General features: G+C 39.6%; 1 protein-coding gene across 1 annotated transcript; it reads left to right on the top strand.

Annotated features, from left to right (window-relative positions):
• Positions 1-464: 464 nt before the first annotated feature.
• Positions 465-18334, top strand: slc25a24 (solute carrier family 25 member 24). Its single transcript, XM_061825417.1, has 10 exons — positions 465-844; positions 5169-5295; positions 5405-5492; positions 9998-10109; positions 13977-14135; positions 14232-14384; positions 14805-14912; positions 15507-15674; positions 15763-15913; positions 16090-18334. Exons 1-10 carry the CDS (start codon positions 665-667, stop codon positions 16269-16271), a joined length of 1428 nt encoding a protein of 475 aa, XP_061681401.1. The 5' UTR covers positions 465-664; the 3' UTR covers positions 16272-18334.
• Positions 18335-18458: the final 124 nt, after the last annotated feature.

Genomic DNA, 18458 nt, shown 5'->3' with positions numbered 1-18458 from the left:
AAGGAGCAGCTGTCAGAGTCCTGCATACGTGAGTCACACAAGCGAAAACCATGCGCATTATGACTGACACAATATGCCAGCCCAATCTTGAGAGACCCTGCAAATATTTTTATTTCCCAAGATAATGCACTATTACTTTGTGTCAACTTTTTGATTTTGTCACGTGGTTATAAAATATGTGCCTTAGTGTAATCAAGGTTGGGAAGGATCATGCATCATGGAAAAACATGTTAAAAGACAACCCAGATAAGGAGAGTCTAAAGTCATTAAAAGTGCCGATAAAGCAGGCGAGCCTGACTCAAAGTGCCGTAATAAAAAAATTACAAAAACAATAAATGCAAAGAAGGGTTTCTAAATGAGTAGAAAGAAGCCATGAGGCAGTAAGATGGTTGTGGTGTTTATGCTGAAGGGTGTGTCTGGGTCTAAAAAAAAAAAAAAAAGAGGAGGCGGTCGCTCACGCAAAGTCAGCGGAGTGAAGTCTACACACTACCGCATACTCGCGCTCCTTCCCGAAAAAAGGCAATTTTGATAATCTACTTCATGCAAGGCTCTCCCTGCGCCGTTTTTGCAACGACGCTCCACATTGCGGAAATCCCTCGGAACCGAAACCACAAGCGGCGACCACGGGAGTGTATTTTCTTCCATAGCAGTACATTTTCAAAGCATGTATCAAATTGTTCGAAAAATGTTTTTTACCGACTGCCAGTGCGCGTCGGATGTTTCCAAAAGTTACGAGGAGCTGTTCGCCAAACTCGACACGAACAAGGATGGAAAAGTGGACGTGTCGGAACTGAAGGCAGGCCTGGCTGCAATGGGCATCCTGACTCGGAAAGGAGCAGCTCAGGTAACCAACCCATAACCCGTCATAAACGCTTCGAATTACAGTACATGGCACAATATGATTTAGTGGTCCGTACTGGTCTGTACGCAATGAAACTAGTGAAAACCCATGTACAGTATCTGTCTTTTTCTAAGAAAAGGACAAATGTCATGCTCTTGTACTTTCCTTCTGCAGGGTTTCATTGTATTGGTAGAGCTCCGTTCCTGCGGCGGCAGTACACTAACTGACTTGTACGCAAGTCTGACCCGTACTCTCTTCTGAACCTACTGAAGTACATTAGTAGTCAATGGGGGGGACGAAGTCTAGGTAGTGAAATGAAAAATAGTAATTACCTTACTTTAGAATGCCATCAGTACAGTGGGTGAACAGTTAGTCTGCCTCAGAGTTCTGAGGACTGGGATTCAAATTCTTAACCCCCCCCCTCCCCCCTCTGTGGAGTTTGCATTTTCTTCCCGTCTCTGTGTGGATTTTCTCCAGGCACTCCGGTTTCCTTCCACACATCAAAAACATGCATTCATTGGAGACTAAATTGCCCTTAGGGCTGAGATAGGCTCCAGCACCCTTGCGACCCTTGTGAGGATAAGCGCCTCAGAAAAGTGATGGATGGATAAATGAGTAGCATGCTATCTATTGCCAAGTGAACACATTCTGATGCCAGTGTCCTCACTAAATCGTTTATAGCGTGCCATTTGGAACCTCTAGATAATGTAACTAAAATAGATATTTAAAACGCTTCTATTACCATTTTCTATGCAGTTTTCCAAAGCTGAGGTCATGCTTCACCAACCAGTCACAGGGCATATATAGACAACCATTCAGACTGATGACACAAGTTAGTCTTTAATAAACATAACATATATGTTTTTGGAAGCTGTACAGTACCCGGAGAAACCCGATGAAAGTACTGTACAGGGAAGACATCCTAACTCAAGTGGGTTGGTTCAAATCTCTTCACTGTGACAGTTTTTTAGGAAATCCAAAATATAAATATAAATAATAACATTTTTTTAAAAACTAGGTGTGGCGGTAACTGAGCATGCCTTCTTGTGCTACATATATGATGAGGTATTCTGTTTTTAACCTCAGTATATTGGGATGTAAACAAAGGCAACCTCAAATGAAAGAACCTGATTAAAAATGCAATTCAAGATCTTAAACCCAAGATAATCGAATCTTAAAAAGCATAAAATTTTACCATTAAGAAGCTGGGACTATAATGGCGTCCACGTCTTCTGGGTGCGTGTACGTAATTACCATTACATGAGTCTGAAATAAAACACAAGTGATATTTATAGTTGCATGATCCATCCAGAGTCACTGATGGTGTAGTGGTACACACACCTGACATTGGTCCGGGCAGCGTGGGATTGATTCCTACTCAGTGATGGTGTCGATATCTGGCCTGCAACTGACTGGCGACCAGTTCAGGGTGCTGTCTGCCTTTCGCCTGAAGCTGGCTGGGTTAGGCTCCAGCTCTCCTGTGACTGCTGTGTGGAAAAGTGGCTTGGATAATGGATGGATGAATGGTCCATCCATTTTGGACACCACTAGTCCTCAAGTGGGTCACAATTCAGCTGGAGCAGATCCCAACTGACTTTGTGCTAGAAGAGTAGGACCTTTGGACTGCTTGCCAGTCGATAGCAGGGCATATGTCGAAAATCAACCTCACTGACAAAATACATGAAAGCATTGACCACCCTGGTTTTAAGGCTCGTTCACATGTACTAGCTTAGTAAAGGGGATATTTAAATTATCTAACTGCAGGAAATGTACTCAGGTACATGTTTCCTTATGTTGTCTTTATACCAAAGCACAACATGCTAGTACAGTATTGAGGAATTTCACAAATATCACAATGTTTTTGGCACACATTCAAGCCAACTTAACTTGGCTACATGGTGGAGTGCCCTTCTGTCTTTTTGCCGAGGCATTTGTTTCATAATCACACAAGTTTTGATCACAAGTTTCCTTTGAGCTTCAATTTATCCAGAGATGAATAGTTTCCTTGTCCCCAGGGCCATTTTTGGATTCATTGAGTTTTCAATGAAATTATGGCGCCCAATTCAGCAGGGGCTGGTGGGGCATCTCCAGTTCCTTGAGCGGGCCTGTCGTATGCAGAGATTTTATTTATTTTTAACCCTGTATATTTTTCTACTTAAGCAGTATGGAAGTACTGTATGTGTACACCCACGTTGTCCAACATCAAAGTTTCACGAAGTTCGTAATCACTTTATTAAAACGAGTGTGCGTGGTAGCATATTCACTTGTGACAAGTGAAGCTAATTGAAATCAATAATGTAAAACAAGGTAAGCAACAGGTACATATTTTTTAATCTATCTATCCATCCATCCATCCTTTTTTTAGCCGCTTATCCTCACAAAGGTCACTGGGGGTGCTGAAGCCTATCCCAGCTATCAACGGGCAGGACGCGGGGTACACCCTGAACTGGTTGCGAGCCAATCGCAGGGCACATCAAGACAAACAGCCACACTCACAATCACACTTAGGCGCAATTTAGAGTGTCCAATTAATGTTTTTTTAAATAGATAGATCAAACATACATTTGTAAGAACAGTCCTCTGATTAAATTTTATTTACTGTTTTTCGTTTCCAAAGTTTGGTAGTTTGAGTCCGTGCCCCAGTTTTGCTGTGTGGAACGTGCATGTTCTCCCCATGCTTGTCTGTAGTACTCTGGCTGAAATAAGTACTTAACACATCACCATTTACTTACTAAATATACTTCCAAAGGTGCCACTGACCTGAAAATTTCACCAGATATCGGGAACAACCCAACACAATCCTTACATGCTGTACACAGAATGTAGAACAAATAAACACAGAAATTAATTAATTTTTAAAAATGTGAAATAATAGGAAAAAAGTATTGAACACAGGGAGGGAGGTGCAAAAAGGCATGGGAAGACAAGACAACACCTAAAATTTAATCAATAATATAACAGCAATCCAGCACCTTGTCGGTGCACATGAATATCAGGTGATGCAGTCCGAATTGATGGCCTGCAAAAACATCTCATTGCTAAGGTGAGTCAAGACACATCTTATGATGGATGGGTAAGAGCAAAGAGCCATCTCAAGACTGTTGGCAAGTATGTAATTGTTGCAAAACATAGCGATGGCATAGGATGGTTGCAGGCACATATTGAAGCTTCTGAATGTTCCGGTGAGGATGGTTGGTGGTCCAAGACGCGAGTGGAAAGCCAATCTTACCACCATAAATTTGCCTCAAGTTATCAGGTGCTGTTGTCACAAGGAAAACAGTGATTATTACTTCATGTAAAAAGATTACATGCTGTGGCAACCACTAACAGGACAAGCCGTAAAGAAAAGTAGAATAAATATGTAAATACACACACACAACCACATACACTGGAGGCCAATGGTGGAGGGACTGGTTAAAGCATTGGCCTCACAGTTTTCTCCGGGCACTCCAGTTTCCTCCCAAATCCCAAAAACATGCATTCTAAATTAAATTTAAATTAGCCTTAGGCGTGATTGTGAGTGTGACTGTTGTCTGTCTGTGGGTCTGTCAGTAAATTATTCGTATTCGTTTTCGTATGTCTACTGTCAACACAAATTTTCAACGAATGACCGTTCGCGTTTTTTTTGCTATTGCGTAACCGATACTAACCTACACGATCGTTCATGGCTTACGTTGAGGCCTGTCTTGGTTGAGAATGACCGGCTGGATCAGATTTGGTGGGGGTTTGTTTGGGGATGGCAGAAGGCCTCCTATTCTGTTTTTCATAAAGGTATTATTATCCCATTTTAATGAATGTAAATTTATTGTATTTTTTTCCCTTTCTCTTTCTTTATTTTTCTTTATTTATACATAAATATGTGGGGGAAAAAAAAAGAAATGAGCTCATTAGAGGGACAGCCAAAGTTTGAGACAAGGTTCAAGAGTGCAAACTTCGATGGTTTGGACATGTCAAGAGGCAAGAGAGTAAGTATATTGGTAGAAGGTTGCTGAGGATGGAGCTGGCAGGCAAAAGAGAGAGAGGAAGACCAAAGAAAAGGTTGATGGATGTTGTGAGGAAAGATGTGAGGGCAGTTGGCGTTTGAGAGGAGGATGCACGAGATAGGCTTTGATGGAAAAAGATGACACGCTGTGGTGACCACTAACGGGAAAGAGCCGAAAGGAAAAGAAGAAGAATGTCACAACCCATTACATTTTATATTTCAGGAGGGAATCGGTGAATTTAGAGTTATCAATTAAGTAAATGACCGTCCCAGAAAGAGAAGAGAGTATTTTTCATTTATGTAAGAGTAGTGCCCTATTCCAACAGTAGTTTCTGTTCCCTTTAGAAAATTGTTTCATCTGGAGATACGGACCAAGATGAAGGGCTCGACTTCACCGAGTTTTCCAAGTACCTGAAGGAACACGAGAAGAAGTTACAGCTGACCTTCAAGAGCTTAGACAAAAACAATGATGGTAAAATAAATGTTTGTCAAACAACATAGATGACCATGAATCAATACATTTAATTATATTTATTATATGTGGTTTTTTTTTTGTTTGTTTTTTTTTTTCATTTGAACAGGTCAAATAGACTTCATGGAGATCAAGCAGTCCCTTGCAGAACTTGGGCTGGACATTGGCAAAGAGGAAGCAGAGAAGATCCTTCAGAGGTATTTTTTTTTTTAATGCTCGCAATTTATCTCAGTGATGCATTGTTCAAATGACACAATTCTGCACTCAAGTAGCACAATTGAGATGGAAGTGTAACGTGAATAAAATTGCTGGAATTATATATGTTTGGATAACAATCGAGCCTCTACCAAATGTGGATTATTATTTTATAAATATAGTGTAATCACAGATGACATAATGTACACCTTGTCAATCAAATCTTCAAGTGCCTTACAATTTTCCAAGCGGCATATCCTCACAAGGGTCATAGGAAGTACCAGAGCCTATACCAGCTAACATTAAGCGAAAGGCAGACTATACCCTGAACTGGTCACCTGTCAGTCACAGGGCACATATCGACATCATCATTGAGCAGGACTCGATCCCACGCTGGCCACACCCAAGTCAGGCATGTGTACTACTACACCATCAGTGACCGAATCGATGCTTCATATCATCAAAATACACTGATTGATGATGAATACTAAAAGCTGAATGGTTTTTAGGAAAACTGCATTATGAATTCCATTCAAGTTAAAACCGGCCCGCTGCAACATGATTGACTGTTTCTTCCACGTTGGGCGTGCAATTATACATAGTACTCAAGCGCACATTCGCACTACATATGCACGTCACAGACAGGCTTTTGTGGCATAGTGTCTGGCCAGAGAAGTGGCCAACACATACCTAAAGGTTTATTGATGCTGGCTCATTTTAAATGACAAGTGTGAGCCTTCAACTCATCTGGGCTTGCTAGCCTGCATCTACCTCGTAAAGTCTAACATGGTAATCTCCTTCTGCGTAAAGTTACCTTTATGTTTTCTTTTTACACACAACATTATCTTTACTAGTGCTGCTACATTTGTCACAACAATAAAACCAAAAGTTGTTTTCCCCTAATAATGTCACGTCTGATTGTCTCAAAATTGCAATTGTGTGTGTGTGTGTGTGTTACACTTTTAAGGACTAGAGTCACCCAATTCTTTGTGCAGCATATTAAAGTTATTTTATTTCTGTAAACAGCAAAGAATACACGCTTAATTCACAGCACATAAATAGCATCTGCTAACAGTTCTCTCACGCCATACGTTTCAATGTACTGCAGCTTCTTCTGCGAATGAGCTGGGCGGCATCAGCTGGCGAATTACTGTTACTATAAGAACGAACACATTTAAACAAAGGAAATGTTATACATGTCCAGTCACACAAGAGTTGAATTTGAGGGCTAAAGTATTCTAAAAAATGTTGTATGTGTTGTGTAGTGGGTGGGCCAAAAATAATAATGTTTCTAACTGTACAAGTTATTAATGTCCAAACACCATGTGCCACATGTGTGTGTATGTGTGTTATATCCCTAAATTAAACAATTGGCTGTTTAATTTTTCTCATTTTCATATCAATTATTATATCAGTCGTGCAAATCTTTTGACGTCTGCCTGTCTGAACCCTGTTTATAGTATAGGCATATGAAGTTATGGCCGAAGCTTTATAAGACGAGACTCCTTTAAAGAGGATTGTATAGGAAAACAAACCAGAGTATCCTTAAAGCCCAGGTGCCATCCCTATAAACATTCTAAAATAGATATTGTAATGAAAAATACATATAACAGTATTCACTTCAATGTCTATACGAAGAAAAAAAAAGTGAGCGGAGAGCGCGTCATCCATGCACAAAGTTGTGCAATTGAGTGTCCCTCGACATCCAAGTGGTCGCCATACTAGTCGCGTCATCTGTCCTTGACGTCATCGTCACTTCCGTCGTTGAAAATGCGCAGTGCCTGCGACTACGGAAGCCGAACAACAGAGATATTCGCATTTTTCCGACGTGATTACGTGGTCCGCACCAAACTATTTTTTTTTTTTGAGTTTTATACACACCTACCCGTTGTTTGGAACCCACGAAGCTCTCATCCTCTGCACCCGTGCAATCCATTTTTCACAACGAACATGGTCTCTTTCAAACTCATGAAGGGTAATTCCATTCTCCCGAGTGTTCAAGGAATGTCCCGCAATACAATGAGCCGGCATTTTGGCTAACACAAAGGCACAACGAGCTACCTTCCCGAAGGTAAAACTAATGGAAACAAATGAGTCCACTAGGGGGCGCCTCTGTCCTGTACGTCAATTCCTGCTTCTTCTCGAAAACAAATCCCTCTAGAGGATTTCATGGCGGGAGTTACAAAAAGCTTTATACGTCAAAATCATCTTTTGTGGTGAAAAAACGCATGGGACCATATTGGGTGTGGGTTTTTCATTAATAATATACCAAAAATCATCCGTTTGACGACCCTTGCACTTTAAAATAAAGTGCAAAAAATGTAGTAGTAATGATTTATCCGTGTTCTGTGTGGGATTATGATTACTGTATACCTAAATTGATTTTTCACTCATAAATCATTTGCAAAATTTATAGTGTGAATAATCATAATAGTTTTATGTTTTAGTAGACGTTGCATTTTTTTTTAATGCATTTCAATTTTATGATTGTGGTAATGCTCAAAATAAAGTGCTTTTCCCAGGGGGAGATGGTTAGGAGCCCTCACTGCAAGAGCTGCACCGTAGTAGGAAAAAAAAAAAGATTAAATAAAAGTAAGTCTTTGTTTTTCATTTTAATTGAGATGTTTTGTCTGGCACTACTTGATGCGGACAAACATCTTGTTCACAGTAAAATATTTAGCAAATATATCTCGGGTCGCTGTCAAGCTTTACTTCATGTGAAACTATGGAATGTCATCCTCAGGCTGTACTTTTGAAGAAGTAATGTTGGATGCGACCAAATCATCACCAGTGCTACTAGTGCAAAACTTACTGTAGAGCCTTGATTTAGTGATTAAGGTATGCATCAGAAGTGTGACTCACTGTCCAACATGGAGGGGAGGATTAATTATTTAAGGTGATGTTCCATTACAAGTTCCAGAATAGTCTGGTGCTGCTCTACCCTGGCCTTGGTTGGCCTGGCCTGTCCTGGCCTCTGCTGCTTTTCCATTACAACAGGCACCAGTCAAAATCCTTCAAAACATACCGTAATTTCTCAAGTATAATGCGTCCTGAAGTATAATTCGTACCCCCAAAGTTGACCTAATAAACATCAGGAAAACCAATGTACTATGCGCACCACCAATTTGCTGCTACCCATATGTTCAAAATATTGGGAATGATCTCTTTTTATATTATGTTGGGTTTGTACTTGAATTGTTTTTCAAAAACTGTCCGTACAACAATCATTAATAATAATCATTGTGCATGTGCTTTTGTACTGTAGCGGTAATATAATCTCGGGACAGGCCACAGGACACGCTTGTCCTGGTCCCTGAAATTGTCAGAACAGAATCCCTCAACCAAGTAAAATAAACGCTCAATGATGGCATAAAATTTTATTAATACTGTTGATAACACATACTACAGTCTTAAATAAATAAACTATTTAACACTGTTTAACTTGAACATTTTTTGCATGAAATATTTGTGCATCGTGCAGTTTATCCTCTACATTACACATCCTTGGCCAAGACTTCAAAAGAAACATCTGACTCATCTCCAATCCGAATAAGATCCATAGTAGGTACATTTGGTGTATCGCTGTGGAACTAACCATTGATGACTTGGTCCAGTTCCGGTGGCTCTTGCATTGCATCATGAACATCCCATCTTGCTCCCACCGCATGTCACCCTCTGTGCCATCCAGGGCGTTTGTGAGGAAACATGTTTTTAATCCCAAGAGTTTGTGTTGCGCAGCGCAACCTCTTGCCCTCGATTCGGCTCCAATCTGTAGCAGCTTTCACAATGTCGTCAGGTGGCTATCAAAACAACATGAGCTCAAACTACACAGACACGAGCGTAATGTGCACATTTTTTAAAAAGTGGGCATTTCAATTGTGTGCGCTCTCCCGTTTTTTTTTTTAATGTGCCCATTACGCTCATATTATGTAGTTTGAGCTCACATTGTTTTGATACCCACCTGAAGCCATTGAGGTGAGCTAACATTGTTTCGAAAGCCACTTTTCTAATGGACCCATACATGTTTTGTCTTCTTCTTTGGCTATACTGCCAGAAGACACACGTCTCGTGTGCGGCAGATACCTAGATAAGACCCGGACGTCTGTACTGCACATTCCTTTGTAATAAATCCATTTGCCGTTAAATTTTTCTAATCATTGGTCATATCTTCCACGATTGTGAATACGCGTAGGGTCCAAACTCGCAAATCCCTACAACACACTTATTTTTAACCACTCTATGTACCTGTATATGACTATACAATTTGATTGTATATTTTGTTTTATTTAATCCATACTTAAATATAATGCACTCTATTAACTTTTTGAAAATATTTTAGAAAAAATTTGCTCATTATTTTCGAGAAATAACGGTCGTAAAAATGTTGTACAATCATATAAAAGGGGGATAAGTGAAGTGATTACCTTTTATGTTATAATGCAAAATTCAAGCTTGGGGAGGCGCTAAATTTACATACTATCATGATCATTTCTGTCTTTTTGGACAGTATTGATGGCGATGGCACCATGACTGTGGACTGGAATGAATGGCGGGAGCATTTCCTGTTGACCACAGCTACCAACCTGGAGGAGATTGTCCGATACTGGAAACACACAACGGTATGTCGGACGTTTGACACCAGTCACAATTGCAGCTTGATGACGATGTCTACACACCCAAAAAACTAGTAATGTATTTTATTTTTTCCCAAAATGTAAAAGAGAGTCACCTCTTAATTCAGTACTCATTAAATCACTAAATATAATACAAACATAAAGTCTTGAATATCTAATGTAATATGTAATCTAATGTCTAATAACCAGAATATAAATAGAGTCTCATTCTCAGAGATGTTTTCGCAACAAATTTAGTTGGGGGTTATGTGGAAAACTAAGCACTGTGACTACATTATTGTCCAATTCGAGCCCTGCAGCAACACATTCCAAAATTATAGCATACATGCACAGATAAACAAAGAGTATGGTGGACTTGCAAACTTTTGGTATTATTTAAAAATGGTCAAGTTATTGTTGAACCATCCATAAGTAAAACAACAGTTTTTCAAATAAACCACAGTATTTAAAACCCTTCATAAGAATAATTTGGGTTTTGGGATATGAATAAATTCCTCTTGACTTGTCTGTTACATCACTGAAACGTAGCCAATTCTATTTAACGGCTTAGCTCTCAGTTTGGCTGTCGCTGCTCAATGACACAACTTTAAATAAAAGTGGTGTTTTCTAAGATTGGCAGAGGTAAGCTAATTTAAGTCTGACTTGAGGGATTAGGTTGTTAGTTGGATTGGGACAGAACAACCGAGAGGAAGTGAGTCGAGATCAGGAAAGGCCAAGGTGTGATTGTGTAGAGACTGACCCAAACGTCAATGCGCCGTCAGAAGGGACAGCATGCAATCGCCTTCACTATTCATGCAAAAGTATTGGTATTCCTCTCTTTCGGAAGCACTTTATCCGACCAGGAATCTAAATTTAGTGAGGTGATCCAGACTAGTTTTAGGGACTTTGGATTGACAGTGTACTTTAAAATTTGAGTTGACAATGGCTCTGCTGCAGCCTCAGCAGCAGTATCCACAACAGAAGAACCATTTTTTTCTAGACTTTGATGATGACGGGAACATTTATGAGGTGGAGCTGGATATGGTAGGTTCATAAACTTGACATACTTGTCTTTGTGATTTGACCTGCCTTACTGAAGCTTTGTATGTCTTTGCATGGAAATTGGAAGTGCATTTTGGGGGAAAAAAAAAAAAAAAAAAAAAGCATACAGAGGGTACTGTGGTTTTCCTGGTATGCATATGTACAGTACCATTTATTAAAGTGGTTAGTGGTACTCACAGAATATGACATTAATAATGTGTTCATTCACATTTCCTTGATCTTTAGGTCATTTGTGCAAGAAAAACTTAACATTGCCATGCGATGAGAAGGAAATCCGGATGTGGATTTGTTGTCTTTTACTTAATTAAAATGTTAAAACCTTGGAGCACTGCAAAAGTGACTATTTAGCTGAAGTTTTCAAAATGTTATGCAACATTTTTAAGATGTAGTTAAGGATTTTTGGAGACATTTTGTTAGTCAGTCAGAACCTTAACAATTCTTGCATTCAATTTGCTGTGGTTGCCAAGCCCCCCCCCCCCATAGTTATGGATTATTGGAGACATTTTGTTAGTCAGTCAGAACCTTAACAATTGTCCCATTCAATTTACTGTGGTTGCCAAGCTCACCCAAAAAAATCGGAAAGCTCCAAAACTTGTAATATATACGTTATTTTATTTTTAAAAAAAAAAAATACAATCCATCTGGTTAAATATCAGCACAAATTAGCAAAATGATACAATGATACTACATCTGAAGCCATGCAGGGAAAACTCTATTACCATGTCAGAATTTGATATAGTTGACCAAAAAAAAAAAAAAAACTGTAGCAACAACTGTTCAGCAGGTGAAACCATCATCAAGCTGTCTTGGCTCAATACTATCTGACTTTTTCATAATTATTGGGAAGTCAGTGGCATCTGATTTGCAGCAAATAATCAATTGCTCACTTCAGTCTGGCGAGTTTCCTAAAGCTCTTAAAGTAGCCGCTGTTAAGCCTCTTCTATAAAAACAGAGCACTAGACGCTTCCGTGTTAGCAACCTATAGACCCATCTCTAATCTCCCTTTCATAGCCAAGATCGTTGCGAAAGTTGTTTTTCATCAACTCAGCAATTTCTGAACTCATCACAGTCCAAAATCTGCTCTTATCAAAGTGTTAAGTGCTATATGGTTGAAAAGTGACTCAGGAAAGGTGTCAATTTTGGTCTTGTTGGATCTCAGTGGCTTTTGACACAGTAGATCACAATACAGTGTTCCCCCATTATTTGGGGGGGTTGCGTTCCTTACATCCCTGCAAATAATGGATGCAGTATTAATATACCTTTGCATGATATGTACTATATTTTTACAACCACTTAAAAGTCTTAAATTCTCTCCAAAATGAACAACATCTGTGATGTGCACAATTTTTGTGTGACTTGTCAAATGAAGTACAGTTGAACACACTTCTTGCACTCTTAGCACGCAGGCCAGCACGTGTTTTAGTGTGTAGGCATGCTACCATATGATAGTGCTCACAAGGCAGTGAGGAAGAGTTGCATGTCATATTTGTAAGCAGAAGAAGGTTACATTGCCCCACAACCTGCCTGTGTAGGCAGGTCACTACTGACGATGTTGTACACACTCACGGTGTCAAATCAAAACTAAAACGATCACACCACAGAAAACAGAATAGCATAAGCAAATAGCACCCTCTTGTTCAGCTTGTACGTGCTACCCTCAGGTCAAGTTTTCCATAACTTTGGTTATCATAGCTATGCAGTTGACACAGTTATATTTAGCAGTGACTCCAGATGACTATAGTTCAACTGAGGAGTTGTACTAAGTTCGAAAGCAGATAAATAACTGGATGATCCGAATTTTCCTTCAACTAAACCACAATAAATTGAGATAATTGTTTTTGGCAATAAAGAATAAGGGATTACTGTTCATAAATACCTGGACTCACTATCTTTAAAAAGAAAAGACCGAGTCCGAAACATTGGCGTTCTGATCGATTCCGACCTGACTTTCAATAATCATATCAAATCAATTACAAAGACAACCTTTTACCGTCCAAAGAACTTATCTTGAGTGATTGCTTGTCTGTGTCAAGCAGACCAGGAGAATCTCATCCATGCTTTTATGTCAAGTATGCTTGACTACTGTAATGGTCTTCTGACTGGACTCCCCAAAAAGAGCATGAAACAGCTGCAGCTCATTGAGAATGGTGCAGCTTGAGTTCTGACCAGAACAAAGAGCTCAGAGCATATAACTTCAATTCTAAAGTCCTTACACTGGCTTCCAGTCAGCTTTATAATATGTTTTAAAGTTCTGCTACTGCTCAACCACTTCAAACAGGTCTTGAATACATGAAAGAAATGTGCGCGTCGCCCAGCCAACGTCTCACTCAGCCTCGTCTCGATAGTGTTCATCGCGTACTGCCCCGGTAACTTCACTCGGTTGTGTGGTGTTGTCCTTTTCGAAAAGAGCTTCAGTGTCAGAAGGGGTGTCGGAAAAATCTGAATATCTCTGTTGTTCGGCTTCCGTAGTAGCAGGCACTGCGGTTTTCAACAGCGGAAGTGATGATGACGTCAAAGACAGAGGAAGCGACTAATATGGCGACCACTTGGATGTCGAGGGACACTCAATTGCGCAACTTTGTGCATGGATGACGCGCTCTCCGCTCACTTTCTTTTTTTCGTATAGATATTGAAGTGAATACTCTTATATGTATTTTTCATTACAATATCTATTTTAGAATGTTTATAGGGATGACGGTCCCACTTTAAATGTACTGTCTGAGCATCCGTGATCAAGTTAGCTTATTGTGTTGAACAGGGAAATGGTGTGTTTTTGTAACTAAATTCTATACATGAATGCATTGCGTCCAGGTGCTGGACATTGGTGACAGCCTCACAATCCCTGATGAGTTTACAGAAGAGGAGAAGACCACAGGTTTGTGGTGGAAGCAGCTGTCTGCCGGGGCCATGGCAGGCGCGGTGTCTCGTACAGGCACTGCCCCCCTAGACAGAATGAAGGTCTTCATGCAGGTGTGTCTACGCGTTGGTTGTTCAAACTTGAGATTTATTCTATTTTTAGGTCATCTTTTCACCCACCATGAATATTCACAGTAACTTAATTTACAGGTCCACGCTTCCAAGAACAACCAAATCAACTTGGTCAGTGGTTTCAAGCAAATGTTGAAAGAAGGAGGCCTGACATCTTTATGGCGAGGAAATGGCATTAATGTCCTAAAGATTGCCCCAGAGACTGCCATTAAATTCATGGCCTATGAGAAGGTAATAATTTAATCAATTATGTTTTCTCAGATTGGGTTTGAGTGTTTGTAAGACTAGTGAGTGTTGTTCTTGGAGCAATTTTCTCTGTTCGGCGTTGACACACAAGCAGGATTGTGATACGCAGACCTTAGTGAGGAAAAAAAAGCTAATGCTGACCAATTTCTCAAAAGTGACAACTTTGCAAAAGGTAGAATTTGTCAGATTCCCTTTATGGGTGAGGTTTCAGACAACAGTTCCTTCTCAAACTTGGTCATGTGGCTCCGGGACAAAAAACATAGACCCTTTTTGTAAGAAAATGCCAGACTAATGATGTCTTGTTCAGTGATGGATGACTTCTTGTTTTGGATTAATTTTCTCTGTCTGTGTGTCTGTTTTTCAAGTTTTTATTTTGTTAAAGTTTCTTATTCTCTGTGTCACTAGTATAAGAAGATGCTGTCCAGCGAACCAGGGAAGATCAAGACACACGAGAGGTTCATTGCAGGATCGCTTGCTGGAGCAACGGCGCAAACAGCCATCTACCCAATGGAGGTGCGCTCTTAAACACACGTACCAGTTAATCTGCAATGATCTCATAATTCTACCAATCTACCAGTTATGTGTCTACGCATTTGAATACCAAATGGGCTATTTTTATGGGTACACTTAAGCTATGACTTTATTTGATGTTAAAACAGGATTTGACAGTGTTCCAACAAGCATTAGTGATGTTTTTTTCTGAATTTCTTTCTTCCATGTTCATCACAGCGATGGGTGCAGTCACTTTCCGTGTGCTGCTGCTACTGCTTCTTAATTGTTTATCAAAAATGTAAAAATGACATTATTAGCAGTAATATAAACCAGTGCTGGTCTGGAATTACTACCATTACCTCATTGTTGTAACTTTTAGAGCAACAGAGCTATAAATGACAAAAATGAACACAGGGACAAAAATTAGCTTAGCATGTTTCTGTGCCTTATCGCTATGTCCTACCATATTGTACTCTACAGTCTCTACTTTGCTGCGTTGATGTTTATTGTTGAACATAATGTGAGGAATTTGGTATAGATAATACAGTAGTACAGTACTGTATCTATTGGATAATAAAGGTATCTTTCTTTGAACAAAATATTTTGTGGATTTAGGTGATGAAGACCAGGCTAACACTGAGGAAGACAGGGCAATACTCAGGAATGTTTGACTGTGCCAAAAAAATCCTGAAAAAGGAGGGCGTTAAGGCGTTCTACAAGGGCTATGTTCCTAATATTCTCGGCATCATTCCATATGCTGGGATAGACCTGGCTGTTTATGAGGTGAGCCATCATACCAGTCTGTGTTTTCTTTAAATATCAGGATGCTCATCTGCATTATCATCAAACATACCTTCTTAATCAACACTAGAGCTTGAAGAACTTGTGGTTGTCCCGCTACGCCAAAGACACAGCCAACCCGGGTGTGCTGGTGCTGCTGGGCTGCGGTACCATCTCTAGTACTTGTGGGCAGCTGGCCAGCTACCCCTTGGCTCTTGTCCGCACCAGGATGCAAGCACAAGGTTTAAACATCCAAACACCATTCACTATTCAGTCAGATTAGAAATGATAAAGTATAGCTTTTATCATGGTCTGAAAAGAATATCGAGGTTGCACGAGATAAGTCATGATTTAGTTCCTAGTAGTTGCCCTTTTTTCCTTCATCGTGGTAACTACAATACATCTCTATTCCTCTCAGCTACTCTCGAGGGTACGGAGCAATTGCACATGAACCAGATGGTGAAGAAGATTCTAGAGAAAGAAGGATTCTTTGGACTTTACCGTGGCATCTTGCCCAATTTCATGAAGGTGCTGCCAGCCGTCAGCATCAGCTATGTGGTGTATGAATACATGCGGTCAGGCTTAGGTATACAGAAGTAGGAGAAACGTGTAGCCTGCTGTCATTTTCATGTCTGTCTTCAATCAAATGGGGAAACTATAAAATGAAAAAATGGACTGTAAATTGAGCTGACGTAGCCAATACTAGATCATTCTGAAACGGCATCCCTGCTTTAGTTACTAACTGTTTCTCACAATGCACTTTTAATTTGATTCCACGTTTAGCCATCCATTTTTTAAAATTCCATTTGGGTGACCTGGGTTCATACCCACATTCACACATAGGGGGCAGTGTAGCAGAATGCTCATCTATCTGACTTGGGTGCAGGCAGCTTGGGTTCCGTTCCCACTCAGTGACCTGAGTGTGTAATGCTTGTCTGTGTCTATGTGCCCTGTGCAACGATCTAGAATAAAAACTAGACTGCACACAGACACCTTGCACGTGGTAATTCAGCTTCAACTTCCGGTCAGGGCAAAACATTGCTTTGGGTTATTTCACGTGAAAGGTGACATCCTTTGATATCCTTACAATTGTACATTGTGAAATACAATATTGAAATATGTTAGGTTTAACTTTTGGTGTCAATATAGTTAATTCTTGTTGAGCTGTTAGCTGTCAAAACCGTGCTGGCAGTCGCAAAGAAGTAACTTTTCACCGGTGTTTCAGTTTAACCTTCATAATTATTATAATTATGAATGTGGAAAACATATAATTACAATATTATGAAGGTCTATACCTCCTATCACATATGTATGTGTCAATGTATGGCAAGATTATATTCATGTCTCTAGGGATCCAAAACATCCCAAGTATATAGATTTATCGTTTTCCATGATGTGTGTATTGTTTACTATGCTTTTTGCCCTGACCGGAAGTCAGAGCCTGTTGACCATGGCGGAACCTATGTTGGATGCAGAGCGCGCAGTCTAGTTTTTCTTCTCCGTTATTGGCCCTGTGATTGACTCGCGACCATTTCATGGTCTAGTCCACTTTTTGCCGGTTATCAGCTGGGAAAGACCAGGATAAGTTGTGTTGAAAATGGACGGATGGGTGTATGGATTCACACCTGGGAACAATTTCAAGTCCTCAATTATACTACTATTACATCGCCCACTATTCAACCCGCACTCCGCATAGTGAACATCAGTGGATAATGGATGCCTATTATAATTGCATTGAAAGAATTTTTAAAAATTGTAACTGAAAATGAATACACTCAATACAGCTAAAGCCATTATGCACTTCATTACGGAAAGTTACATTTCTTATTCGAGAATTTTTTTTCAAGCAAGGCTGTAGTCTGAATGTTTGACTTATCATATGGAGGCGATTAAATGAGGCAGCTCATTTGCCAAAATCAACATTGTTAATATGAAACTGCAGTAGTCTAATTATAGATGTACAACTATTTGAAAAGTAAATCTAACAATGGCGTTGGAAACAATGGAGTGAAATACTTTGCTGCTTCTCTATGGGTACTAAATCAATGCAGGCTGAGGGTTTCAAGAACATATTCACACACAGGCAGTAAAAGATTGAAAAAAAAATACTGAATGAGTATAAATACCAGGTTTCCTTTTGGCAAACATTTCTACAATTCTGGCCAATTATTAGACTGTATTTGTCTCAGCACAGGTCAGCACAGGTCAGATTTCACAGAGATGCAATCATTGGAATATACGTTTACAAAGACAATTGGGAAAGTCAATTTCCCATTTTATTGAATGTAAGTCAAACGAAAGATGAGTGATGTATTTTGTCACCTCTCAAAGCATTTGTGACCAAAAAAAGCACCTCATCATGTAGTACCAAACCTCCTATCACCTGATTTTTTTTTTTTTAAACCATTTGTGCATCTTCATTTTGCCTCCCACTTGTCCCAAAATAGTGTAAAATGTTTTTTGTGTTAATATATCCTTATAAGATTCAAGCCTCTTTTTTAAAAATTGTACTCATTTGTCATTCACTGTCGTCATTTTGACCAGGGTTCCTTTGAAAATCCTTGTGAAGTCATGTGCCTTTTTTTTTTTTTTTAAACACGTTTGCCTTTCTTGACATTTTATACAGTTAGCTGTTTACATGAATTAAAAAAAATCAGTACAAACGTGTGTTCATTTGAATCTATTGCATTTAACTGTCTTAAGTATATACAGATGGGGTGTGTAAACATTTAAAAGGAAATTGTGATCTGTACTACCAAGATGAATTAGGTCAATATACTTATCTGA

This window comes from Syngnathoides biaculeatus, chromosome 7 (genome assembly GCF_019802595.1).
Source record: "Syngnathoides biaculeatus isolate LvHL_M chromosome 7, ASM1980259v1, whole genome shotgun sequence".
Taxonomy (NCBI): Eukaryota; Metazoa; Chordata; class Actinopteri; order Syngnathiformes; family Syngnathidae; genus Syngnathoides; species Syngnathoides biaculeatus.
Note: the sequence above shows the minus strand (reverse complement) of the source record. Positions and strands in the feature narration are given on the sequence as shown.

What these genes read in the sequence shown, in the direction of transcription:
- slc25a24 (XM_061825417.1), top strand. Translation starts at nt 665, where the DNA reads ATGTATCAAATTGTTCGAAAAATGTTTTTTACCGACTGCCAGTGCGCG. An exon ending in CTTAGACAAAAACAATGATG is followed by an intron (nt 5,296 to 5,404) that starts GTAAAATAAATG and finishes TCATTTGAACAG; the next exon opens with GTCAAATAGACTTCATGGAG. An exon ending in GCAGAGAAGATCCTTCAGAG is followed by an intron (nt 5,493 to 9,997) that starts GTATTTTTTTTT and finishes CTTTTTGGACAG; the next exon opens with TATTGATGGCGATGGCACCA.